Source organism: Pinus tabuliformis, chromosome Q, assembly GCF_031772625.1.
Source record: "Pinus tabuliformis cultivar Carrire ecotype Pingquan chromosome Q, CPIR1, whole genome shotgun sequence".
Lineage (NCBI taxonomy): Eukaryota > Viridiplantae > Streptophyta > Pinopsida > Pinales > Pinaceae > Pinus > Pinus tabuliformis.
The window spans coordinates 1,126,227,320-1,126,255,161 of record NC_142296.1 but is presented as its reverse complement, the minus strand read 5'-3'; the positions used below and the strand labels follow the sequence as shown (position 1 = coordinate 1,126,255,161).

The 27,842-nt window shown below is 39.5% G+C and overlaps 1 protein-coding gene and 2 long non-coding RNA genes across 3 annotated transcripts; all 3 read right to left on the bottom strand.

The window, feature by feature from the left end:
- Positions 1–6,947: 6,947 nt before the first annotated feature.
- Positions 6,948–10,531, bottom strand: LOC149223493 (aquaporin NIP1-1-like). Its single transcript, XM_089387925.1, has 5 exons — positions 10,372–10,531; positions 8,164–8,225; positions 7,872–8,096; positions 7,331–7,525; positions 6,948–7,206 (listed from the first exon to the last, which is right to left on the bottom strand). Exons 1-5 carry the CDS (start codon positions 10,529–10,531, stop codon positions 7,015–7,017), a joined length of 834 nt encoding a protein of 277 aa, XP_089244051.1. The 3' UTR covers positions 6,948–7,014.
- A 7,352-nt stretch (positions 10,532–17,883) lies between these two features.
- On the bottom strand, positions 17,884–19,166 carry LOC149223492 (uncharacterized). Its single transcript, XR_016248974.1, has 4 exons — positions 18,669–19,166; positions 18,251–18,319; positions 18,073–18,138; positions 17,884–17,958 (listed from the first exon to the last, which is right to left on the bottom strand). It is a non-coding gene; the product is annotated as an uncharacterized LOC149223492 (long non-coding RNA).
- A 1,604-nt stretch (positions 19,167–20,770) lies between these two features.
- LOC149223491 (uncharacterized) lies at positions 20,771–21,242 on the bottom strand. The gene is made up of 3 exons (XR_016248973.1): positions 21,109–21,242; positions 20,931–20,996; positions 20,771–20,816 (listed from the first exon to the last, which is right to left on the bottom strand). It is a non-coding gene; the product is annotated as an uncharacterized LOC149223491 (long non-coding RNA).
- Positions 21,243–27,842: the final 6,600 nt, after the last annotated feature.

The window sequence follows — 27,842 nt, the reverse complement described above, 5'->3', positions numbered from 1 at the left end:
TATATTGATCCAATTATTTTTTTGATGTAATGATGGAAAGACTTAGATTCATCTCTAATCGAGAAAGATCAAATTCATTCAAGTTCAAACTTTTCTTATTATCTCTAAAGATCTTTTATAAAGGAGATATATAATTCTTTAATTACTTAATATAAAATTAACAAATAACATTTAATAAAAACATAATAATAAAAAATATTTTAACAACAACAACACCAAAATTAAGAAAAAAAAAAAAAAAAAAAAATATTAAATAATACACCCCACGCATCTATATATATATATAAACTCATGGAAATAAGGGTTCAAGAGCATAGATATGGAATCATTCATATTTTATGGATGAAATTTAATACAAATTTTGGTAACCTATTTTATTTCAAGTTAATGCGATTGTTTATAACTAGTGAATTTCATTGTGACTTTGATTTTTTCACATTACAATAAATTTAGACAATTTACAGTTTTTTTAGTCTGTTATACGGCGCTTAGTATAAAGTCCGGAAATGCGCTGTGCGGTGTTCTCCCCAAATAACCAAAGTCTGATTCCCCGCTGAAGCTTTCCCATCTTATTTGGCCTCTTCCCGAGGCGGAAGAGGCCCGAACATAGGTTAAGTTGCTATTTAGGCCCAGTTCATTATGCCTGACCGTCAACGGTCTCGTGTTAATGCTAGCATTAATTCGTATTATCTGCAAACAGGTATATGCTAAGGTTGCAGGGTATGCTCCAGTTTGGTCTTAACAGGTGTTGTGCAGGTACGTTACTTGCCTTGTGCATTGAACTACTTGCCATGTGCTGCCACAGCTGCCAGCATTTGCGGCGGCACAGCTGCCAGCTTTTGCGCTGCCTACATATTGACTGGTACAGCAGAGCTACAGCTATAAGTACTAGTATTACACCCATAGACCGCTTCCCAGATGCATACTAGTATTATGCCCATAAACCTTCCCAGATGCTAGATGCTGGAAGTTGATGGCTGCCCTCTTCCGCCATGCCTGGACCTGCTTGGTAACCTGAATCGCAAAGCGACCCCATCTTCAAAAGGGTATGAGGCGCGAACGATTATCTCCAAGACGCAGGTCACAACATTTTGAATTCTAATTTTCTGCAGAATGATCAATTTCCATTTATAAGTTTACATAATTGTTAAAAGCATCAAAATTTCAAAACTGTAAATCAAAATTTCAAAACCGTAAAGACAACATCTTAATTTTTTTGGGGTTACTGGTACTTACTGAATTTTACAGCTCCATTAGCATTGAATGCGGCTCCATCAGCTACTTCCGCATCCTCAAAAGTGACGTCAATGGTTGCTTCAACGAACTCCATTGCAATTCCTCGCATATTTGGGGTGATATCATTCTGTACAGTCTCCATGAAATTTGCCGAAGGCCTATTCTTCAACTGAAAGAAGTATCCATAAAACTGTCAGTCGACAAATGCCCCTTTTCTTTTCTCAATTAGATCCATCTGGTCAACTGATATTATATGATGTGGGCATAATGTAAGTACGATGGTCTGTGTAAAAGATGCATCACAATGCAAGGGTTTATCTGTATTAATATGTGTTTTAAAGCTACAGGTGAAATGCATGCAATCCACACCTCTGCATTTCGTAAATACTCGTAAATATCTTCGACATAAGTAGTACACATTTGAGGATCTGTGTGGTCTTTGTCTATGTCTGTGTGCTTCGAACAGCTTTGTGAATTGGAGCTTCCCTCCTGCTTTGCCTTTGAGGACTAAACAAATTATAAAAATAAATTAAAATCATGCATAAAAATCTCTGCAAAAGTAATTTTGCCTGGAATAGGATTAGGAGGATCGCATTTCGGAACCAAACCTGGTCTTTCGCTGTTGACAAGCAATCGGTAGCAGCAGCATGAAGATTTGTGACATCGCCTAAAACTGTGCGCCTTTTAGGCTGAGAACCGCTTGCAAATATTATCAGGGTTTGAAGGCAAGAAATGCAGTTGGTGAAATTCCAGCTTACCAGTAATGGCGGTCACTGTAATTCCAGAGCGATTCCCTCTCAACTGAGCTATTCGAACGCAATAACACGTAATTGCGGTTACTCTGGCCTAGTTGGAAATGCGCCCTGCTACTGACACGTAAAATCCATGCAAAAGGTAATACTTGTGTGTTGGAGCGAACCCTTCGTACTCTAATACTTTTAGAGTCGTCGCATTTCCCGAGGTTTACAGTTCTCGCATTGCCTCAGGAGGGCACGGACTTATTTTATTGAATATAACGAACATGGACAGATCTTGTATATAGGAAACATCGACTTATTCTCGTATAGATTCGTGTATATCGAGTGACACTTGGACAAGAAGATGGACAGATCTTCAGGTCACCTAGAAGCATCGAGTTATTTTTATTTCAAATTGTAATCGAGCTATTTCAAGTTACAATTTTTTCTTGTTAAAAGAATTGACAACAGGACACTTTCATGTATATTGGGTTATTCATTTCAAGTTACAATCTTTTCTTGTTAAAAGAATTGACCACAGGACACTTTCATGTATATTGGGTTATTCTTAAGATCTTATTGTATGCTGAACCATCGAGTTATTTTTATCTTAGATTATAAATTTTTCATATTAAAATTATTGACAACTGGACTCTTGTATACTGCAAAGCCAATCATTTTTATCTTAAATTATAAGACTAGTCCCCGATAACCGACTCTTGTATACTGGAAGAATGCTATGACGACAGGCATCGTCTTATTTTTATTAAGAGGATACATTTTGAAAAGTTGAGTATCCTATTAATAGAAATTAAAACAAATATAGCTATGCGAAGTAATAACTTATATACATAGAAACTAATAAAAGGAATTCAAATGTTACATAAGCTTAGTGCTAGTTGGAGCGTTAATTTTAAGGATTTTTGGCAATAATTAATAGAAATTAAAACAAATATAGATATGCTAAGTAATAACTTATATACATAGAAACTAATAAAAGGAATTCAAATCTTACATAAGCTTAGTGCTAGTTGGAGCGTTAATTTTAAAGATTGTTGGCATATTTTTTTTTACAGTTCTTTACAGATTTGGTCTGTTTCCCAGCTTCGCCCCACATGACCACGATATCTATATGTGGGAGCTCGTTCACCGGTCGTTTTACCCCATCTCTGCTCAGCGAAGCCCCGCACTTGACCCGAAATCTGGTAGTCATATTGTGAACGGTCTTGTGGATCCGGGAGGGTCACATACGCATTGTGCTCTCGATCTTCCCTTCAGGACAAGTATATCGTACAAATTCTTTGATTCCATGCGACCGGGCTCTAAAATTAGCTCCTTTGCTCCCGCAGAGGCCTGCAGTCCTCTAACCTTGGAACGGGCGGTGTTTGGCGGCCCATATGACCAGCACTGGCACCAAGGTGGAAGAGAGCGGACATTCTGATTTTCAACACAGGGCATTGGTGGGCACATGGAAAGACATCAAAGGGGTGAGGCACTTTAATGAATATTGCTCTGTAACATTTTTTTCGTTGCAAAGAAATTTTCATTCATTAAAACCTGGATTATATATCAGAATCTTAGGTCAAACTTTTAATTCAAGGTTTCATTTGGTGGTAAATTTTTGGAATGGGATTAAACTATAACAGGAAAGACTACTTTCAAGAAGGAGATGAAGTGCATGAAAAATTAGATGTGCTCACAGCTTTCAGGCGGGCAATGACAACATGGGGGAAATGCATTGATGAAAATGTGAATCCTGCAAGAACCCGTGTTTTCTATCGTGGCTACTCAGCCGCCCATTTCAGGTGAGTGCTAGATTCCAATCTTGCTTTGTGTTTTCCATTACGTTCCTTATATTGTTGCCTAAATAAATGAATAAACTTCAGAAAAGATATTGTAAGACGGCTATCTTAAATACAGGGGGAGGTGAATGGAACTCTGGTCCAGCAAATGCATACTCCTGTTACTATTTTAAATGTTACAAGATTGACAAATTTCCGTAAGGATGGGCACCCTTCTGTTTATGGCAAGCATTTTACAGAATTAGACCAAAAGAAATCACGGAGATATCAGGATTGCAGCCATTGGTGTCTTCCAGGGGTCCCAGATGCATGGAATGAGTTGGTCTTTGCTTCCTTGGTCATGGAAGAGAAGTGGAAGCACAGATAGTGAACTGCTGAGAAAAACGTGCATTTAGAACAAGTTTGTAGATTTTGGTTCCCCAAGTAAGGATCAAGGAGAGAGAGCAAATGAAGGGAAAATGCTGGGCACCACATTGCTGTTTGCAGCTGAAGATGGTGTAGTTTAGTGGTTGGTCACGCTTGTTTCTTAAGTGAAAATCGCATGACACCAATGCTATAAGGAGGGTACGTGTTATGCCTGCTACATTATCAAAAGTCAGCGTTTGACATTTGCAGTAAATGACAGCAATGTCTCAAAAGAGATTACATGTTATGTTTCCCTGAAGCAGATTGCTATTCAGCTCACGACCACTGTTGAAAGATCAAAAACTTTCCACATCTGTCAGCCTCAGGACAAGTTTTGGTATTTATATGTTGAAGTGGGACTATATAGCAGATATTTCATATGGCTAATTTGAAGAGCTTGTAAGCTTCACCTGTTAATCATTGTCATATCAGTAAGCTTAGATTGCTATTATGGTTCCACATTCAGTGTTGACGGGTATTATATTCACCTAGACTGAAACTGGTATGCCGTCTAAGATTTTGTGGTGCACAGCAAAATTTTTGCTTTCTTATACTATATCCTCATCATCGTAGTGTAGAGACGGCTGATTTATGACTAGGATGCCTAAACAGGCCGTGACTTGAAATATGTTTGATTTTTTTACATGATATGGTATCAAAATGGCTAACAATAACCTAATCGTCTCTTCGTCTTGTCTTTAGTATCTAGTCCTGTTTGCTTAGTCAATCCAGAAGTTTGATATAAAATGAGCGGTGGAAACACTTTCATATACAGAAGGATGTTTTGTATAATGTTCAAGAAAGCCTATAGGACACATAACATTTAGGCGCTAAGCCTTACCAACTCTAAATCAATTTGTTGAAGATCCATTTCACAATACTGTCGAGTATCCATGAGTCACATGCCTCGGCGAGTACGACTCAATTGTATGGTAACAATGTCTCAGACAGTTGTGGCATATGTTTTGCCTTACTGTCTTCTATAACAGCAGCATATTTAATCTACCGCCCATTGATGTTCCAGATTCAATGCAACAAGCTTCTTGGAGAGACTGAGAGACAAGCGAGTCATGCTAGTGGGGGACTCGATGAATAGGAACCAGTTTGAGTCCATGCTTTGCATTCTTCGGCAAGGTCTATCTAATAAGAGCAGGATGTTTGAGACTCATGGCTATCGCATCACGAAAGGCACAGGATACTACGTTTTCAAATTAGTCCCTGCTTACCAGACTTCATCAGACATAGTCACAGCGCCAACAGCACCAACTCCAGAAACTGTCCCCTCACTATCCCACTGGCTCTTGCAAATCCAAGCTATGAAGAATGATTCAATTCGATTTCTTTCTGCCACATCTTCAAGGAACAGAACTCTCAAGTGGACCTCCTATCTAGGAGGCAGATCTCCTTGCTCTTTGGACTCATTAGATGTCAATGCATTGATCAGCGATCAGTCATCTCTCTATAGTTCATTTTGTTCTAGGTAAAAATAGAGATTGATCTGATCCTGCAACTGGAAAATGTTGTTGTAACTATTGGCAACTCAATGAAAATGAAGCAGGCTACTAATATTTTGGACTCTTGTATCAGTTGAATTGACTTAATATCCACTTGAAACATTTTTTTTACTACTGTTTGATCTGAATGACTATGCTGACTGCTTTCTATCAAATATTTTGGAGAGGCCTGAATGAAGGCTATGAATTTCAATTAGATTAGCAAAGAGTTTTGACCTTAAGGTTCAAGGTTGGGTACTTAATACCAGCTGCATTTTCTGTCATATACCTCTTATGTATCCTTTAGTTCAATCATTGAAGTACAGTATCAAGTACTAATGGTTACACCCCTCTCTTATTCGTATTCAACGCCTATTTATTACATCTACTCAACACACATGAGAGGGACTATGTTGGTCAAGCGGGTCTGTTGATCAACCCGCTCATTACACAGTTTTGACCCAATCCAAACACTGGTTAATGCCTATCATGGGCAGCAGTACTGAACATAAAGGTATGCCATGAAAGCATTGGCCAATTAATTCTTGTCTTCTTGATACAAACAGCTCACATATTGTTGTAGTTCCTTTGCTCTATGTATTTTCTGGTACACTGTGTCAATAATTGTAACACTGTAGTGAGCAGAATGAATAATCCAATTCAATATACAACAATTCATACAATCCAATCTTCAAAACCTGAGCTTGACAGAACAATGTATGTATAGATTAACCAAAATTCAAGAGTGTAAGCTTGTTCAGAGTTAACTTCAGGGCAGATTTTAATCATAAAATGAATTCTACAGAACTGAAATCAATCCAGAAGCCCTAACCAGAAGTTTGTAACCAAAGTTGCTACAGAAATTACTATAGATCTGGAACTATCCTTTAGCTCCTTCTTTGCTCAGGATCTGCTGACATAGGAGCCACAATTCCCTTCCTTTTCATCACTGTTCTGCCTCACGTCAGCTACAGAGGCCCGAACCTGTGAGGGCTTTTACAAGGTATCACCGGAGGGTTAATATGCTGATAACGCCTGCACTCTATGAAGCACATAATGTTTTTAAGGGATCAAAGGTTTTCAACTTATGGACCTTAGTACATGCTTAACCATTTACTATTAGTCAAGCAGTACGATACTTTTCAAAGATCTTTGTTTGTTGAATATAATAAATTAACCCAAATATGAGTTGCCTAGAACAAGACTTATTTAGACTTTAAACAGGAAGTCTTTGCATTTGTTCTCAAATCTTTCTCATTCTAGTATACTGCAGCATATAAATAATGACATAAGACATTCCGGAAATCAAGATTGGCATGTAGTAGGGTAAGGACATATTGGTCAAAGACCAAAGCAGATCCATTGATTAATCAAGGTGAATAGGTGGTCAGTGGATTGATGGATGCTCCTTTCTGAAGTAGTTGGAAGACCTCTTTTGCATAGAAACTTTAAAACCTTGCTTTGATCATACCCAGCTATGATTACATTCATTGCAATCGTTGTTCCAACTGCCAGTCCTGCCGATTCTCCTATCTGTTCCATTGGAAACTCGCGGTTACTGTAATAAGAAATTTAATGGCATGTGCAGGCATATCTCATCCTTATTAAATGAATACAAATAGTTCAAGAAAAATCGAGGGTAGTCAGAAATAGATACCGCTTTGGTATCAGTAGAGACAACAGAAACCACAAACATTAGGAAAAACGTGATAAGTATTTCTAACACGAAGGACTGCATGTCTGAGCCAGTAGGTACTGTCGCTGCTATGTGTGCCACTTCTCCAAACATCAAACGGAGGACAAATCCAGCAGATATTGCTGCAATAACTTGAGCTCCTATGTAGGCTGGAACCTGTGATTTTAATCCCATACAAAACCATATTTCAAACTTTTTTTTTCATTTTTTATATTTCTGGAATCTGTAATCAACATAACGATCCCGGAGTGTTAAACTTCTGTCCATTGCAGATTCCAAGAATATGTCAAGATTCAAAGAATCTGAAATCAACATATTCTGAGCATCTTAATCTGACCATTAAAAAAAGAGTTGATTAATTAATCTCCCTTTATCTCTCAAATTCTCAAATATTCCCCCATCTATAATCAACAAATTCTCAAATATTCCAGAATTTACAATCAACATAAGTTTAGCAATCTCCGTCCATATATTAATTTGCCTAAAACAATTCTATACATACTTGAGCCCAAGGAAATCTTCGCAGAAGTGCAGAGGCCAGAGTCACTGCAGGGTTGAGATGAGCTCCAGAAATATGACCTATGGCATAAATTATGATCATTACTGCCATTCCCCAAACAAGCGATACACCCAGATGAGTGATGGAATGATCGCTTTTCTGATCAATAACGACTGATCCACATCCTGAAAATATCAGGAAAAATGTCCCAATAATTTCTGCTAACACCTGCACTAAATATGTTCAAGTTCAAATATCATGAAAGTTAACAGAGTAGTGTTTATTGCGACAGTACCCACACCTCAGAAAATGCAATTTCCCTCTTCTTGTGTCTAAGAGAACAAGAATTCACCAACCCTACAAGAATTCGCGGTACAATACTGCAAACAGCTTAACTGAAAAGGAAAGTCTGAATCAGGGTTATAATGTTTTTAAGGGATCAAAGGTTTTCAACTTATGGACCTTAGTACATGCTTAACCATTTACTATTAGTCAAGCCGTACGATACTTGTCAAAGATCTTTGTTTGTTGAATATAATAACTTAACCCAAATATGAGTTGCCTAGAACAAGACTTATTTAGACTTTAAACAATTCCGCAAATCAAGATTGGCATGTAGTAGGGTAAGGACATATTGGTCAAAGACCAAAGCAGATCCATTGATTAATCAAGGTGAATAGGTGGTCAGTGGATTGATGGATGCTCCTTTCTGAAGTAGTTGGAAGACCAAGAAAATAGTGACCTACAATCTAACACTAAGATTCCATTTGAAATCTGCCCCTGATGTCAGATACATCACCTAATTTCCCATTTATTGCCGTCACATACATCATCTCATATGCCATCTGCTTCCGATGTCAGATAGATCGCTTAATTGCAAATTGTTTATTAGAATATCTTGGCCGCAATCTAACCCTAAGATTTCATTTGAGATCTGCCCCTGATGTCAGATACATCACCTAATCTCCCATTTACTTTTGCCGTCAAATACATCATTTCATATGCCAATCGATTGCTCACTTAACGTAAGTTCTCCGTTTTATAGCGATCATTTAATACTGGCCTCCTCCAATCTGATCTTCAAGTATTTCAGATCCATTCCAAATCAATCCGTATACGTACTTACTTCTGCACGTGTCAGCAGTTTACCCCGCATTCAAGTCTTGTGATCTTGCATGGCTTTCCTTATTTGGTTGTACAGTAAAATATTCTCAAAAACCCAGTTCCATTCACACTTAAAACCAGTTTGCAAACACATTGAACTCTTTTATAAATTGGCAAAAGCAATGCCTAATTTCTCGCTTACAAAAGAAAACCACCTTCTCCACCTAGATATTGACATACATCTCTCTGCTTCACATTACATGGAATCCATTAGCATAAGCCAACTTACTCAACTAGCGGCATTGTTTCTCTTAGCACTTGTTCTCATGACTCTTCTGATTATCGACATCGTAAAAGTAGAAACACGAAGAAAAAAGAGACCAAGAAAACAATAACATCTTGAACGAAGAGCATATGATTATGGAGTATGTTTCAGTTGTATAGTCAAAATTCTGAATCTCACGCCTATTTTTGCATTACTTTACGCGTTGTCTTAATTCCCCGCTTCCTTGTCTGTTACAGGTCTACGACAGATGCTTCAAATATGCATTTGGATCTGCCATGGTGCTGAAACTCTCATTTTTATGCTTTTATCGTCTCTGCTGGCATGCCGATGATTACAAAACTAGCACATCAAGCTGACAAAGGAGAAGCACTGCAAACTGCCCTGATTGCAAATAACAACGTTCCTTGAATCTAAAGAATCTAACCAGTATTCCAGTTTCAGTCTGCTCCATAGGCATAATGTCGTGCTTGTCTTGTATTCTTCACATGTTACAGTCTGTCATAAGAAATGCTTATTTTAACTTGATGCTATGCATTTGTATCTGCCATGGTGCTGAAACTCTCATTTTTATGCTTTTATCGTCTTTGCTGGGATGCCGATGGTTACAAAACAAGCATATCAAGCTGAAAAAGGAGAGGCACTGCAGACTGCCCTGATTAGAAATAACAGCGCTCCTTGAATCTAAAGAATCAGTGTATCATTGATGCCAGTATTCTAGTTTCGTTTTTTCTATATATATGAAAACTGTCTGAAAAAAGTATCAATTTGCTTTATAGGCATAATCTGCTTCATAGGCATAATGTCGTGCTTGTCTTGTACTCTTCACATGTTACAATTTGTCATAAGAAATGATTATTTTAACTTGATGCTATGCATTTGGATCTGCCATGGTGCTAAAACTCTCATTTTTATGCTTTTATCGTCTCTGCTGAGATGCCGATGATTACGAAACTAGCATATCAAGCTCACAAACATCAAATAGGACCTACTTGGCTATGCCCTTAAGGCTACTCCTGGCTGTGATTGACTTGCTATGCAAAGACTAGAGGTTCTATGTCTAGAAGTGATTCTATGACTAGAGCTTCTAGACTAAGCAGAGGTTCTAGTAAAGACTGTGAGTATGGCGCATGACTGTGTACTTGACGATCTGGGATAGTCCGATGATATCCATTGCCCAAGCTCGAAATGGCCAAGGCTTGATAATCGGGTCCAAGTCGGAAGCCGGCTTGTGCTGCATTGGTCCATACCTCTGGCAGGCTGCTAAAACTCTCATTTTTATGCTTTTATCGTCTCTGCTGGGATGCCGATGATTACGAAACTAGCATATCAAGCTCACAAAGGAGAGGCAGTGTATCATTGATGCCACATCAAATAGGACCTACTTGGCTATGCCCTTAAGGCTACTCCTGGCTGTGATTGACTTGCTATGCAAAGACTAGAGGTTCTATGTCTAGAAGTGATTCTATGACTAGAGCTCCTAGACTAAGCAGAGGTCCTAGTAAAGACTGTGAGTATGGCGCATGACTGTGTACTTGACGATCTGGGATAGTCCGATGATATCCATTGCCCAAGCTCGAAATGGCCAAGGCTTGATAATCGGGTCTAAGTCGGAAGCCGGCTTGTACTGCACCTTAGTTTACCCGGGAGTCAGTCTTTTCGATGAGCTAACTAGAAGCTTAGAGGAGAATTCTATGACTAGAGCTTCTAGACTAAGCAGAGGTCCTAGTAAAGACTGTGAGTATGGCGCATGACTGTGTACTTGACGATCTGGGATAGTCCAATGATATCCATTGCCCAAGCTCGAAATGGCCAAGGCTTGATAATCGGGTGTAAGTCGGAAGCCGGCTTGTAGTGCACCTTAGTTTACCCGGGAGTCAGTCTTTTCGATGAGCTAACTAGAAGCTTAGAGGAGAATTCTATGACTAGAGCTTCTAGACTAAGCAGAGGTCCTAGTAAAGACTGTGAGTATGGCGCATGACTGTGTACTTGACGATCTGGGATAGTCCGATGATATCCATTGCCCAAGCTCGAAATGGCCAAGGCTTGATAATCGGGTCTAAGTCGGAAGCCGGCTTGTACTGCATTGGTCCATACCTCTGGCAGGCATCACAGCTTTTAGCAGTAAAGACTGTGAGTATGGCGCATGACTGTGTACTTGACGATCTGGGATAGTCCGATGATATCCATTGCCCAAGCTCGAAATGGCCAAGGCTTGATAATCGGGTCTAAGTCGGAAGCCGGCTTGTACTGCATTGGTCCATACCTCTGGCAGGCATCACAGCTTTTAGCATGTGCTATGCAATCTGACAGGACCTTAGTTTACCCGGGAGTCAGTCTTTTCGATGAGCTAACTAGAAGCTTAGAGGAGAACGCTAGTGTGCACACTTCCGGCCGGACAAAGGTTAACTTGATGCAGGGACGGAGATAACATTAGTTCTTAGGTGTTATTCGGTTGTTATCCTAAAGTTTGGAAATGCTGTGTGCCGGGATATGTCGACCTACGCTAAGTTTCATTCGCACCTCAGCTTCGCCATCTTATTTGGCCTCTTCCCGAGGCAAGAGGGCAGAAAGCTATGTTATATCATATTTTTAGTCCCTGTTTGTAAATTTAACTTCGAACTAATGCTGGACTAATGCCAGCATTAAATCTGAGGCATTTTATGTTCTTATTGCATTTGAGCTATCAGGAGGCTGAACCGGTTGATATCACTGTTGCAATGTGTCACTCTGCATGCAGAACAGATGCTGTCTTTCTTGCCTCTTTGCTGTGATATTGTGTAGGCGCTGGTCGCACAGGTACATTTCATTCCCCGCCCACTTTCCCTTGCTGCATGAATTCCTCGAGCTGCTTGCCTGTGGGAGGATAGGAGCGGAGAAAGACTAATAGCTGGAGCTGGAAGCTGGACCGAATGAAAGCATGCTCGAATGAACCTGAGGGAACGCCTGAACAACTCTCAAATGCTCATTTGATCTCATGATAAAGACTGGTACAATTACTCATAATAAAACATGCAATTTTAATACTACTGTACAGGTTTCCACAATTATATTGCATTAATTTGAAGAATTTCTATTATACCAACAGAACATAGAATATACACAGAGAACTACAAGAACATTTTAAAGCTCAGAAAGGGATCTTACAGTCTATGAATCTCTTACAGTCTTCTTCTTTGGTCACATCGGCAGCAATCAGGCTCCCCTGCTAAGTACTGTGCCAGTTGCTTCAAGTGAATCGTTGCGGCCTGCCTGAATAGCATGTGGTAAGTCCTAAAGCTCGCTTTTGATTCCAAATTTTCCCATTTCCAAACTCAGTATACCTCTCTAACTCTCACTGGTACAATTACTCATAATAAAACATGCAATTTTAATACAATTGTACTCTCACTGGTACAATTACTCATAATAAAACATGCAATTTTAATACAATTGTACAGGTTTCCGCAATTATTGCATAATTTGAAGAATTTCTATTATACCAACCGAACATAGAATATACACAGAGGACTACAAGAACATTTTAAAGCTCAGAAAGGGATCTTACAGCAACCATAGAGATTTATAGTCTCGTCTATGAATCTCTTACAGTCTTCTTCTTTGGTCACATCGGCAGCAATCTCAACAACATTTTTAGCACCCAGAGACCTTGATTTTTTAGCTACGTCCAGTTCCACTTGCTTGTCGCTGAGAGGCTTGGTTGTATATGCTTCTTGCGGAAGCGACACAGGCTCCCCTGCTAAGTACTGTGCCAGTTGCTTCAAGTGAATCGTTGCGGCCTGCCTGGACACTCCACAGGTATAGAATTTATAAAATTCACTGCTCAAACTTGCTATTCAAAGCAATCTTCACAAATCCTTATCAAATTAGGGACAAATTCACAAATCCCTACCAAATTAGGGACAAACTTCACAAATCCCTGCCGAACTAGGGACAAATATCACACATCCTTACCAACAACCGCTTTTGAACGCCGCTGGTTAAAAGAATCACTGGAACTCACTTTAGACTTCAGCCGGTTGCCAGAGGGAACGGAAGCTCCATTACTGCTGGCTCTGGGAATCGAACAGGTAGAGGCAGTTGCCACAATGTACAAACTAGAAAGAGTGCATGCCATCACTATTTACAGAACCGAACTTGTCGAAATACAGAATGAAAACACAAATTGATACAAAGTCTACACATTTTCCTGAACCTAGCTTCGCACATAATTCGCAATCGCAGAATTGCAGAAATTTTCTTCGAAATCCATGGAAGTAGCAGATGTTAAGACACAATAGCCTACGTTTGAAAGCTTCGCAGTTTTCAAGAGATGAAATCTGGGCAATGCCGCAAATACGAATACACTAAATTCTGCACGTAACAGTTTCGAATTACCGAGCGGCTAGCTTCGCACATAATTCGCAATCGCAGAATTGCAGAAATTTTCTTCGAAATCCATGGAAGTAGCAGATGTTAAGACACGGTAGCCTACGTTTGAAAGCTTCGCAGTTGTCAAGAGATGAAAGCTGGGCAATGCCGCAAATACGAATACACTAAATTCTGCATGTGTCATTGTGGGCATGTGTCGGTGTGCTTCTGCGTGTCAATTCTTGGTGTTTGATAACAGTTTCGAATTACCGAGCGGCTAAACTCATTCTAATTTTAGCGAGCATGCTTTTATTCATACTTCATCTTGCATATATATCACAATATTTTTATAGTTTGAGAATGAAATTTTGAGATACATTATTATTTAACTTTTAACTTTTATTTATTTATGTTATTAATACAGGTAAACAACTCAGCACGTCTTCCTCCGGTGGTGGTGCCTATACAAGGATCTGGGTAAGTATGTTTTATATGATTTTCTAATATTTAAAACCAGGTGAACATTTACATAAGTGGAATAATATGATCTTTTTAGGGTATTATTGAAATTTAGTTCATGAAAATAATTTGGTGACTATAGGGTTAGATTAAAAAACCTATTTTTTATGTATTTAGTGTATCCCGGCATCTACGACTTTCGGATTCTGCTTAGTCAGTAGTGATGGCAGTCGATTTCGACTCGTGTTCCAATATTATACGTAATTCAACTTTATAGGACTGGGACTCGTGTATCAATACCTCTATTTATACTCTCAACTCGGCTTGTGCTTTTCACCATCTCATCTCATCGGTCTTTCATTTCTTTCTTTCTGGAATTTCACCATCTCATATTTCTTTGTGCTCGATATCAATGGCTTCGAAGCTCGTATTAGTGTTGGGAATTTGCAGTTTTTCCCTCTTCCTTTTATCTCCCGTAACCGCCGTAGACGATGATCGTGCCTCTGGAAACATGGAGGCCATGACAACGTCATTCGGTAAATACCACTGTATCGCTCATCTCTGGGCACAACAACCCAAGTAGAGTCCTTTGGTTTGGAAAAGCTTCAAGTTGCTTGCAAACTGTTGTATAATTAAATGCCCTCATTGTCTTACTATTCATTATTTTTTTTTACATATAATATGTTTCTGAAAAATGTTATTTATCAGAAAACCATATTTATATTTATATCTCCAAACATAGATGCATGATATAAAAAATTGCTAATTATAGTTTCACTAAAATCGCCTCTAACTTAACAAACAACATCTATATTTATATTTCTAAATGTGGATGCATGAACACTGATATAAATTAAATTCGATAAGCAAAATGATATTACCTGCTCTATGGCATTTTGGATTGGAAAGACACAACACTAAGCTTTTCGTTATCTCTGTTAATGTCATTTAATATATCTTTTGTTGAGCATTGAATGTGCACAGGATATACTGTCCTAAGCTTTTCGTTATCTCTGTTAATGTCATTTAATATATCTTTTGTTGAGCATTGAATGTGCACAGGATATACTGTCCCATTACATGATTTTATAGCAATATTATGGAAACAAATTGTACGCTCGCAGAGGCCTGCAGTCCTCTAACCTTGGAACACCCCTGAAATCTAATATTTCTGCTCCAGCTACTACATACCATGGGCGGTGTTTGGCGGCCCATATGACCAGCACTGGCCGATTTACTGGATGAGAAAACATGTGAGGTTCTAAAAAAATCCCCAAGGCAGGGAAGCAGCTAGTCCCTGCACATAGTTCTATCTAGCCCATTTAGCTTCCGAGACTTGTTATATGCAATTCACCTTTTGAGGGTCATACGCCTGAGTCATACAAGATGCACATAAGTAACTGACATAGCCATACAGCCAGACACAGGCACATAGTTCTATCTAGCCCGTTTAGCTTCCGAGACTTGTTATATGCAATTCACCTTTTGAGGGTCATACGCCTGAGTACAGCCAGACACAGCCAGTCATAGCCTTACAGAGCCAGTGCAGCCATACATAAGCACCAGACATAGCTGCCAGACATAGAGGGCTGTCGAATAATATAAAATGCACCAGTTATTTCAAAACAATGTACGAGTTTATGTTGCTAGCCCAAAATGACACAACTGCAATAGAAATAGTCACATGAGCAAGTTTCAGTAATACATAAATCGCGGGGCCCAAAATCACACAACTGCAATAGAAATAGTTACATGAGCACTATATACTAAAGATCTGAACATTATTGAATAACTAACTTGCAAAGAATCATCATCAATTCAAGATACACCAGTTTATGTTGCTAGCCCAAAATCACACAACTGCAATAGAAAATTGAAGACACGAGTAACATGAAAACCGCCGTGAAGCCATCAGATTCTTGTAATTATTGGCAAGCAATATTTCAATAGTTCCAAGTCTATTGAGCCATAAATAAATTGGAGCAATACTTCCAAGTCTATTGAACCTATATTAAAGAGATTAAAGCAATATATGGGCACTGTTGAATCGAAACAGTATCCAACCATAAACATATAACATATGTTATCCCGCGTATTAATAGCTGAATAACCTGGTAAATAAACCTGGTCATGTTTACGAGGGAACCATATGTTGCATTCGTTGACACACACAAAAGAATCTTGGTACTTTGTAGAAAAAGAATCACTAAAAGTCCACAACTGCGAAATGGAACATTAGATGTGGGCATTAGAAATATATACCTGTACATTCAACCAAAATGCACCGGGTTGATATTGACTTATGTTTTCTGGTCGAAGCAATGGATATAAATTGTCAAATGCATAAGAGCGGGATTGGATTGACTGAATTGCTGCAAAAAATTGAAGCATCAGATTCTTGTAATTATTTAAATTCATCAAAATCAAGAAATCCCACTACGAAAGTATAGATTCCCCTTTTTAAATCTCCATCAACTATAATATCTATTTGACCTTGGCTATGAAAAGGTCACACTAAGTATTTTCTGTTATTATAAGAGGGCCTCGGAGAGCCGGTTAAAATAAACTTGGACCATGGCATTACTGCATGCAAATAGTAGGCTCGAATTTGGCGTTTCGATCATTCCTATGAAATCTTTAACTGAATTGCACAATGCACCGACATTAAGATCAGAGTCTCTCTCAGAAAATTACGCCAGGTAAAAGAAACGAACATAAATACTGGCTTAAAATTTAAAGATTCACACCAGGAAAAACGTGAACACGAATATTTCTTTACTAGTCACTGTAACTGTGATCCAAATCAGAGAGACCCAAACTTCTTTCTGTTCCTTGTCACTGCAACTGTGTCTAGCCCTAAAGCTCTTCGTGCTGTGCGTCTTCTGAATCAATGGCACGATCCAAAATACCACCAGGTGTAACACTGTGTCCAATAACGAATCTAATAACAATGCCTTTCTTCTCCTCCAACTGCTTCAGTTTGGATCCTGTGAGGAACAAAAGGTCCAATTATCAAAATCAACGGATATCTAGAAAAGCTACAGACAGCAGAATATCCCTGCCCTAGGTTCATACACGCTCATGAGAACTATTTTTGCAATTAAAAGCATTTATTGTTTATTAACCAGATTTCAAAACCTAAAAATTTATTAGCAATAACTGATATGGACCTTGTGGCATCCAGGTTTCTCGAACAGAGTCCCGCCGCTTTCTACTGCTAAACGCTGTATTGATTCCAATCACAACAAATGCCTTCTAGCATACCTCAGGGCCTTGTCCATCAGGCTTCAGTCCGAGCAACTGCTAATTCCATTTCAAGAGAAGAAATTGTTTTGTCTAACGATCTGGAGACAAGAATTTGCAAGCTCAAATGAAGGGTTTCAATTTTGTTGTCAAAGAAGTGCACACAAACAAAGACCAAATCCAAATTTTATACAATAACAAGAAATCCTGTGCCATCGATGCCTAAACCATAGAAAGATAAAGCCACCTCAGTGTCAAGGGCATTTGATAACTACAACTGACTACCCTATGAACTGCTAAATACGTATGATGAATTAGAAAAATACTAGGCAATGTAGCTGAAATAGGCAATATTCAGGGTAGTGATCATGAATGACAGCTGACATAAGTTAACCCATAAATCGAAAGAGAACAATGAAAGCCGCTGCCTGTTACCTCGAAACAACACAATCATCATAGGCATCCATGAATGACTTCGTTAAAATTAAGGGTGCTAGAATAGTCACATAAACAGGTAGAACAAGGTCTTTAAAACTGCTCACTCAATGGCATAGATAAGATAGGGAGCGAACACGACACTCCAAACTTTCCCCTGCCAACGAGCCTAAGCCTAAGCCTAAGCCCGTTTTCTTGTCGGTTTGCATTTCAACTCTGTAAACAAAAAAGGCATTAGGAGCCAGCAATGGTTTGAGCTCCACAAAACAGAAAAATAGTAAAACTTGAATTGGCATCTAAAGAAACGGGAAAGGAGGCCGGAGTTCGCACCATTCTGCTGTCAAAAGGCAGTCTTCATACAATTGCTGCCAAAGTCAGACTTTTAGCACAGGAGTCCTGGATCAGATGATGTCAAAGATTCACGATTCAATACAAATTATAGCCAGTTCAACCATAAATACGAAAGAAATCGTCGAAACGCATTAAGAATTTAAGTATTGCAATTTACCACAGCAGGGCAAGGCACCTGTGTGCTGTCAAATGCTTCATCTGTAATTCCATTTCCAACCAGATAACCCTGAAAAACTAGCCATGCAAGAAGTCAGTAGGCCTGAATGAAGCCTATGAATTTCAATTAGATTAGCAAAGAGACTGGATGTAGTAATAAACAGGCTAGTAATAAAACGAAAAAACGAATAATTAAAAGTTATATAAAAAATTATTAAATAAAATAATATGACAATTAGAATATATAAATATATAAAAGTCGCCACAGCTGGACCGCTGGACTTCATGCTACCGCATGGATACCAAGTGTCGCGTTACCTGCACCCTAAGATCGCCATGATCGAGCGACGAAGCTGGAATACGTTGTAAGTAAAGATAAGAAATCAAAGAACCATCCAGTATATGCCGTATAGGAATACCTGGGATGTTTCAGCCTGTGTGTTGATCCTGACGGTACAGAAAAGCCAGAGAACTTTCCTGCGCGTCTTTCTGCCTTCATTTTCCAGAGATAATTGGTATCTCAGACTGCCGGCTCCCGCTCAGAAAGGCCTTGCCCTGTTTAATTTAATCGTCTTCTTCTGGGCTTAGATGTGACAGAGAATTCTAGATTTTAGGGGTGCCCTGTGTTCGATTTTGCGATGGCAATGGAGAAACAGAAAGAGACAGAGAAGGAATATCCAGGCCCTGGATTTATTTCAAGCTGCAAGGGAGCTAAATTTTTCATGAAGACGATTATAATTATGGGTTTTTTGCTTATAGCAAGCCACTATTTTCTATTTGGAAGACAAGATTTCTCCTCCTGTAAATCTCTGGCACAAGCATTTCTCCAGGGAGATTCGAACCCTGGTGCATACAGTGTCAAAATCAGAAAAACAGAGCTGAAGGATATGATCATGGCAAGTAAAATGCATAATACTGGTATTGTCATGAACAGCACCAATAGAATCACTGAGTTAATTCATGTGAAAGAAGATCCGAACAAGAGGGTGTTTCGTCCTTATGGGAGTGCTGCATACTTGTTTATCCAAATGGGCGCTTACAGAGGAGGTCCAGCCACGTTTGCTGTAGTTGGGCTCGCTTCCAAGCCTCTCCATGTTTATGGAAAGCCACGATTTGAATGTGAATGGATCCCCAAGAATTTGTCTTCTGGAAGATTAATAAAGGGCAAGGCCTACAAAATGCTCCCAGATTGGGGCTATGGCCAAGTTTACACAGTCGTGGTTGTCAATTGCACATTTTCTCAGAGCGTGGGCACCGATGACAATGGTGGAGAGCTCATTCTTCACGCAATCCATGGCGACGAGTTTGGAAAACCAGAGAGGATCGTTGCTCTCGAGGAAGAAAAAGGTAGCTACAATGGCTCTGTTTATAGCCAAGCTCCTCCCTATGATTATCTCTACTATGGTTCCTCCCTGTATGGTGACCTGAGTGCTCAGAGAATGAGAGAGTGGATGGCTTATCATGCCAAATTATTTGGGCCTAGGTCGCATTTTGTTTTTCACGATGCAGGTGGAGTGCATCCCCAGGTTAGAAAGGTGTTGGAGCCATGGATCAGGGCAGGTCGAGTGACATTGCAGGATGTAACAGAGCAGGAACAATATGATGGGTATTACCATAATAACAATGCCTTTCTTCTCCTCCAACTGCTTCAGTTTGGATCCTGTGAGGAACAAAAGGTCCAATTATCAAAATCAACGGATATCTAGAAAAGCTACAGACAGCAGAATATCCCTGCCCTAGGTTCATACACGCTCATGAGAACTATTTTTGCAATTAAAAGCATTTATTGTTTATTAACCAGATTTCAAAACCTAAAAATTTATTAGCAATAACTGATATGGACCTTGTGGCATCCAGGTTTCTCGAACAGAGTCCCGCCGCTTTCTACTGCTAAAAGCTGTATTGATTCCAATCACAACAAATGCCTTCTGGCGTACCTCAGGGCCTTGTCCATCAGGCTTCAGTCCGAGCAACTGCTAATTCCATTTCAAGAGAAGAAATTGTTTTGTCTAACGATCTGGAGACAAGAATTTGCAAGCTCAAATGAAGGGTTTCAATTTTGTTGTCAAAAAAGTGCACACAAACAAAGACCAAATCCAAATTTTATACAATAACAAGAAATCCTGTGCCATCGATGCCTAAACCATAGAAAGATAAAGCCACCTCAGTGTCAAGGGCATTTGATAACTACAACTGACTACCCTATGAACTGCTAAATACGTATGATGAATTAGCAAAATACTAGGCAATGTAGCTGAAATAAGCAATATTCAGGGTAGTGATCATGAATGACAGCCGACATAAGTTAACCCATAAATCGAAAGAGAACAATGAAAGCCGCTGCCTGTTACCTCGAAACAACACAATCATCATAGGCATCCATGAATGACTTCGTTCAAATTAAGGGTGCTAGAATAGTCACATAAACAGGTAGAACAAGGTCTTTAAAACTGCTCACTCAATGGCATAGATAAGATAGGGAGCGAACACGGCACTCCAAACTTTCCCCTGCCAACGAGCCTAAGCCTAAGCCTAAGCCCGTTTTCTTGTCGGTTTGCATTTCAACTCTGTAAACAAAAAAGGCATTAGGAGCCAGCAATGGTTTGAGCTCCACAAAACAGAAAAACGGTAAAACTTGAATTGGCATCTAAAGAAACGGGAAAGGAGGCCGGAGTTCGCACCATTCTGCTGTCAAAAGGCAGTCTTCATACAATTGCCGCCAAAGTCAGACTTTTAGCACAGGAGTCCTGGATCAGATGATGTCAAAGATTCACGATTCAATACAAATTATAGCCAGTTCAACCATAAATATGAAAGAAATCGTCGAAACACATTAAGAATTTAAGTATTGCAATTTACCACAGCAGGGCAAGGCACCTGTGTGCTGTCAAATGCTTCATCTGTAATTCCATTTCCAACCAGATAACCCTGAAAAACTAGCCATGCAAGAAGTCAGTAGGCCTGAATGAAGCCTATGAATTTCAATTAGATTAGCAAAGAGACTGGACGTAGTAATAAACAGGCTAGTAATCAAAAGAAAAAACGAATAATTAAAAGTTATATAAAAAATTATTAAATAAAATAATATGACAATTAGAATATATAAATATATAAAAGTCGCCACAGCCGGACCGCTGGACTTCATGCTACCGCATGGATACCAAGTGTCGCGTTACCTGCACCCTAAGATCGCCATGATCGAGCGACGAAGCTGGAATACGTTGTAAGTAAAGATAAGAAATCAAAGAACCATCCAGTATATGCCGTATAGGAATACCTGGGATGTTTCAGCGTGTGTGTTGATCCTGACAGTACAGAAAAGCCAGAGAACTTCCCTGTGTCTTTCTAAAAAATAATAGTCTATTTATTTTAAAGTAGATTATATTATTTTAAAGTAGATTTTGTGATAATTTTAATGGAATAATATTGAAATGGTTAGATTATAATAATTAGATTTATATAAATATAGTAGTTTTTTCTTTTTTCTTTTTTAAATATTTTAAATAAAGAATATATATCTTTATATCATACAGAGAATAATTTTATAAGACTATTCAAAGTCATTACAATAAAATTTATTATGTATTTTTTGGTGGAGGAGTATAATAATTATTATTTGGATAACAAAGAGTTTTTCCAATTAATAAAAATAAACACCACTGACATATATGGTTATAGTTTTATATTTAAAGATATTTTAACTTAATTTTTAATTAATTTAATAATCATTTAACCGAATGGCATTCTAAATGATGAGACGTTGGGAAGCTTGGCGAGGGCTCTTCACCCTATGCCTCCTTCGTGACATAGGCAATGCAATCGTCTGGAAAGTGGATTATATGCTGCAATTCATGAGGAGTAATTTTAGTTTGTATTGCAACTTATTGGTATTAACAACAACCTTAACGATTGTGCTTTAGGGATCTAGATGGATGCTCAAACAACAACGATTAAGTACTCTATGACATTTATGTGTTAAGATTGTAGTCGGGCATATTCTGGATTTCATCTCAAAGTGGATCCCTTTGTCATTGAGCTTGGGTTTGAGTGGGGAGTTTGTGAGGCAATTGGTTGTATGGGAATTCACAAAGCAGAGAGTCTAAGCAATGGTGAAAGCAAGGTGGTGAGGGACAGTGCTAGCTTCGATGTGCGGGCATTGTTTGTAGCGGTCTTATGGGTAATTCATACTAGACTCAAACTGTCTAGTTCTAGTTATTACTTTTCTCTGGTTGTAAGAAATCTTGTAGAAAATTTGTGATAGGTTAACCCAATAATGCAATATAAATCAAAGAAGAATACTATAACCTACTTCTACTATCAATTTGTGGAAGCTTAAAGATCGATCTGAACAATATAACCAAAACAATAAGAATCAATGGCACAATACACATGAAAATACTTTAGGGAAAGCCTCAGCTAAAAAAACCCCACACTATTGCATTATCATGCATGGTGGAAATACATAGGAATTATACAAAGCCTTAGCTCTCACAGCTAGCCAGCTCTCAGTACAATCCTCAAAGATGCTCACAGGAAATATTGGCTTCTCTCCAGCGTTCCTCTCTGACCTCCAAGCTCCTATTTCCTTGCGCTGTTCCTTGTGGATGATTTTTCTGTTACCAAGTGGAAAACCCTTCCTCCAAAACTGTGCAATCCTCAAGGATGAATCCTTGACTGCATGCATGAGTTTTCTCCATGATAAAACACATGCAACTGATAGTACACTGTCCTTGAACATTAATCTCAACTGGGTCTTTCTCATAATAGATATGCATGAGTTTCTGATGAGGGAATCTTCAGTTAACTGGAGTAGCACTAGTTGAGTGCATTAATGCGTCAACTGACTGTTAACTCACTATTAGTTCCTTAAACAGTTTGGAACTAATTTAACTAGACTTAACTCATTAAACTGAGTGATCTAATTACAACTCAATTATAACTCAATCTTATCTCCTTAATTTAAGGGATAACTCTTGCATGACTTAAGAAAGACTTCTAACTTGAATTTCTCCAACTAATTAATTTAAAATAAATTAATTAATTATTTCCAAGTAGCTGTTAAGACTAAATTTGATTTTAATTCACAATTTAATTCAAGGACAAATTAAATTGAAATATCCTTGTTGCCATATTTCAACACTCCCTCTCAAAAAGAAAGGGATTATCTGCCACCCCGATCCTCTCTCTATGGAACTCGAATTTACACTTTAACAATGCCTTTGTCAAAATGTCAGCATCTTGCTTCTCTGTCGAAATATACTGCATCAACATGATCCTCCTCTCTACACAGTCTCTGAGATGATGATATCGGATGTCGATGTGCTTGGACCTATCATAAAATACTGGATTCTCAGAGAGTTTGATACAACTCTAATTATCACAATAGATCACAGTTGGATCCATCCTCTGATCAAGCAAACCAACTAGGATTTTACGCATCCAGATGACCTCACATGCTGCCTAACTTGTAGCCACGTATTCTACCTCTATCGAGCTGAGTGTAACTGACCTCTGTTTCCTGCTGTACCAAGAAACTGTCGCTGACCCAAGGTTGCAAATCCCTGCCCAATCTGCATCATTGAAACCCTGTAGCTTCACTCCCTCTGTATGTTTGTACCATAATCCATACTGAGATGTGCCTCTGAGGTATCTCAATACATGCTTTGCCACCTTCCAAACCATCTTGGTAGGTTGAACCATTGCTTGACTCAGTTGGTTCACCGCATAGCACAAATCTATTCATGTGTTCACTAAGTACATTAGTGAACCCACAAGCTGCCTGTACATAGTAGCCTCTACCACTTCTTTTGAAGTAGCAACCTCCTTCCTCTAGTTACCTGCTAGAGGAGTCTACATGGGCTTGCACTTCTACATGTGGAATCTCATGAGTATCTCGTTGGCATACTTTCCCTGAGACACAAACAACTCCCCATCCTTCTGCCACACTTCCATGCCAAGGAAGTAATGCATGAGACCTATGTCTTTCATCTCGAATTCTCAACTGATCATCACCAATCAATATGAGATCATCAATATAAAGTATGATGATCAACAACTTACCTTTCACCACGATGTGGTACAGGTTCGCATCCGCTTCACTCTTTGTGAAGCCCAACTCGGTGAAGTAGTTGTCTATCCTGGTGTACCAAGCACGAGGTGCTTGCTTCATCCCTTACAACGCTCTCTTGAGTCGGCACACATGTAACTCATGATAGAAGGCCTCAAAACCTTCCGGCTACTCTATGTACACCTCTTCCTCAATCTGGCCATTGAGGAATGCAGTCTTCACATCCATCTGATGGACCTTCCAACCCATCTATGCTGATAGTACCAACATAGATCTGATAGATGAGTACCTTGCGACAGGAGAAAAAATCTCATAATAGTCAATCCCCTCGACTTGTGAAAAGCCATAGGAAACAAATCTTACCTTATGCTTCTACACACTACCATCAACAACTTGCTTTACCTTGTAAAGCCAACGGGAACTCACAACTGACTTGTTCTCCGGTCTCAGAACCACGTCCCAAACATTGTTACAAACTATGGAGTCATACTCCTCCACCATAACATCAACCCAAATTAGCTACTACACTGCTTCCTCAAAGGAATATGGCTCGGTCTTAACACATTCCCCAGCAAGGGCCATGTATCCAGTGTACCTATCAGGTGACCTCCTCTGTCTTCGCTGAGAAGATGGTGCTCCCACATACTCTCTCGCATCCTCCAGCAATTTGTAAGCTTCTCTTGTGCGCTTCCGTCCATATCTGGAAGACTTTGCTTGAGTGGATTTCTCCACTCCTGGATCCTCTGCATGCGGCTACTCCACATCAGTCTGAGGCTCCTCCTCCTTAGGAACCAACACTTCCTCCACAGCCTATAGTTGGAGCTGCCTCTCAAGGGAAACTCGCATGGCCTTCTGCTCATCAAACTTGAGATCTCTACGAACCACTGTCCTCCAACTGGTAGGCAAGTACACCCGATAGTTGTGAGGTGTATCAGTGTACCCCACAAATATCCCCAACTCTGTTGTCAGCTTAAGCTTCTTCCGTGCATCCTTTGTCACATGGAAATATACGGATGAGACAAACATCCTGAAGTGACCTACATCTGGTCTCTTACCAGAGAAAGCTTCCTCTAATTCTTCATCCCAAGTATGCGATGCGCGCTTCTATTCTGCAAATAGACCGTTGTGTTGCATGCCTCAGCCCACAAGTGAAGTGGTAGGCCTTGGTCATGCAGCATTGCCCATGTTTCCCCTACAATAGTTCTGTTCTTCCTCTCGGCCACCCCATTCTGCTGTGGGGTATGCGGTGTCATCGAGTCTCATTTAATTCCTTCCGTTGCATAGAAGTCCTTAAACTCTTGAGAGACATATTCTCCACCGTTGTCACTTCTCAAGGCCTTGATCTTCTTCCCTAACTCTTTCTTGACCAAAGCTTTGAACTCACAAAAATTTGTGAAGGTTTGGTCCTTCTTCTGCATGAAATAAATCTAGCATTTACGAGAATAGTCATCAATGAAAATCACATAATATCTTTTCTTCGCTGTGGATGACGTCGAGAATGGTCCACACAAATCGGTATGAACTCGCTCTAAGATAACCTCTGCTTGACTATCTCGATCATGAAAGGAAGACTTGGTTTACTTTCCCAAGGTACAACCTTTTCATGTGTCAACTTGCTCAAGTTTACCTTTGGGAAGCCCTATAGATATTTGTTGCATTATCTTAAAAACCCCATGTTACAAATGGCCCAACCGCCTGTGCCACAACTCGCCAATGTCTTGGCTTTGCACCAATTCTGATTTTGTACTCAATGCTACACAATCATCTACCTCTAGTTTATAGAGATTCTTCACTCGAATCCCTATCCTCTTGGTTTGACCCGTGTCTATATGTCTTAGGAACGCCTTTCCTTTACTGAAGACAACATCGTAGCCTTTTTCCTCCAACATCGCAACTGATACCAAGTTCTTCTTCAGTCCAGGCACATACATCACATCTGTAGGATAGAACGAGCAGCTTCTGGACCTCCACTGCTCTTTTGATTTTTCCGAACTTCAAAAATATATTCATTTTATTTTTAATTCTGAAATTGTGGTAGAATTTTGAAACAATTAAATAAATTTGGGAATAGCATTACGTATTTTGAACAATCTTGTTCAAAAATTCGAAAACATATGAAACGCCTCAGCATTTTAATCGCACACAAGCAAGTGATTTTGTCGTGTAAAGTGCGAGACATCTCCCTTTCCCGTTCCAAGTGGAACATTAACTAAACTAAAGTAAAACAACATTTTTTTAATGTGTGATAAGAAAGAAATATACATGGGGTTGCGAGAAAGTGGACGAATAGACCAAGCTCGCCGGTGGAGACTGTACCGAATTCGAATTAGGGGTATTATTCACCGTATCGAACTGAATCGGCCCACAATTTTGCCACATGCCTGCCTTTCGTTCTTCTGCCTCTCGTCCTTACCCAACGTCTTTACCTCTGTCTGTTTTGCATGTCCAACGTGTCTACCTCCTAGCTAACGAACCTGCGTGGCCGATATTTACAAATCGGCTGAAATTTGCAGCATCGCGGAAGATATGAGTCACATCTACTGTGTTTTCTCTGTTGGAAGACGGTGACACAGACAGAAGTAGAGGCCTTTTATACAATCAGACCAATTACATGAATTCCACTCGTTCCCTCGCTTCCCATACCTGCATTCTGTGAAGGGCAACACGGCGGCACAGTCTCTGGCCTGCTTCGCTATCTCCGATACAGTATTTAGCAGATTTGCTGTTGTGACGACGGCTCAGATGGACAAAATTGCCATGCAGATTATGGGGAAATGAATTGAATTTGCAGAGGAGTATGACATCAGATTTTTTGATGCCCAGATCGGCCAAACCAGCCGCAACTGATTTCACTCTCCGCCATAGCTGAGGGAAGGTGATGGTTTCTCCTGTGGCGGAATCGATGAGGGCTATGCGGCCTCTGTGGGGAGGCAAAGAAACGAAGATGGGGAGATCCAGGTATGCACAAGGAGAAAATCAAAATTACATTTAGAACACTGTATGTGCAAAATAGCAAGAAATTATCAGCTGATAAGCTGTATGAGTGCTGTAGAGAAAATAACAAAACCAGAGCACTGCACTTTGTATTAAATGCAATTGCAGAAAGGAAAGCAGAGCATGCCTCAACATTACATTTAGAACACTACTATGTGCAAAATAACAAGAAAATATCAGCATTACATTTACTGATAAGCTGTATGAGTGTTGTACAGAAAATAAAGAAACCAGAGCACTGCACTTTGTATTAAATGCAATTGTAGAAAAGAAAGCAGAGCATACCCTAAAGATGAGGGGATTAGGGGTTTGGCAATTTGCAGGGAGCCAACTCCAAAGCAGCCATTAAATCCTGTATGTACCAAGTCATCCTTCGGGCCTTCGACAGCAAGCTCTGCACATGAATAAAGCAGCATGGCGGTTTCGGCCCAAATGGGCCTCTGTGATGATTTGGTGCCATGAGTGTGCGAGGACGAATGTGATGGAAATGCCCATGGAGCCAAGCTTCTTTGCGAGCTGCATCATGGGATTG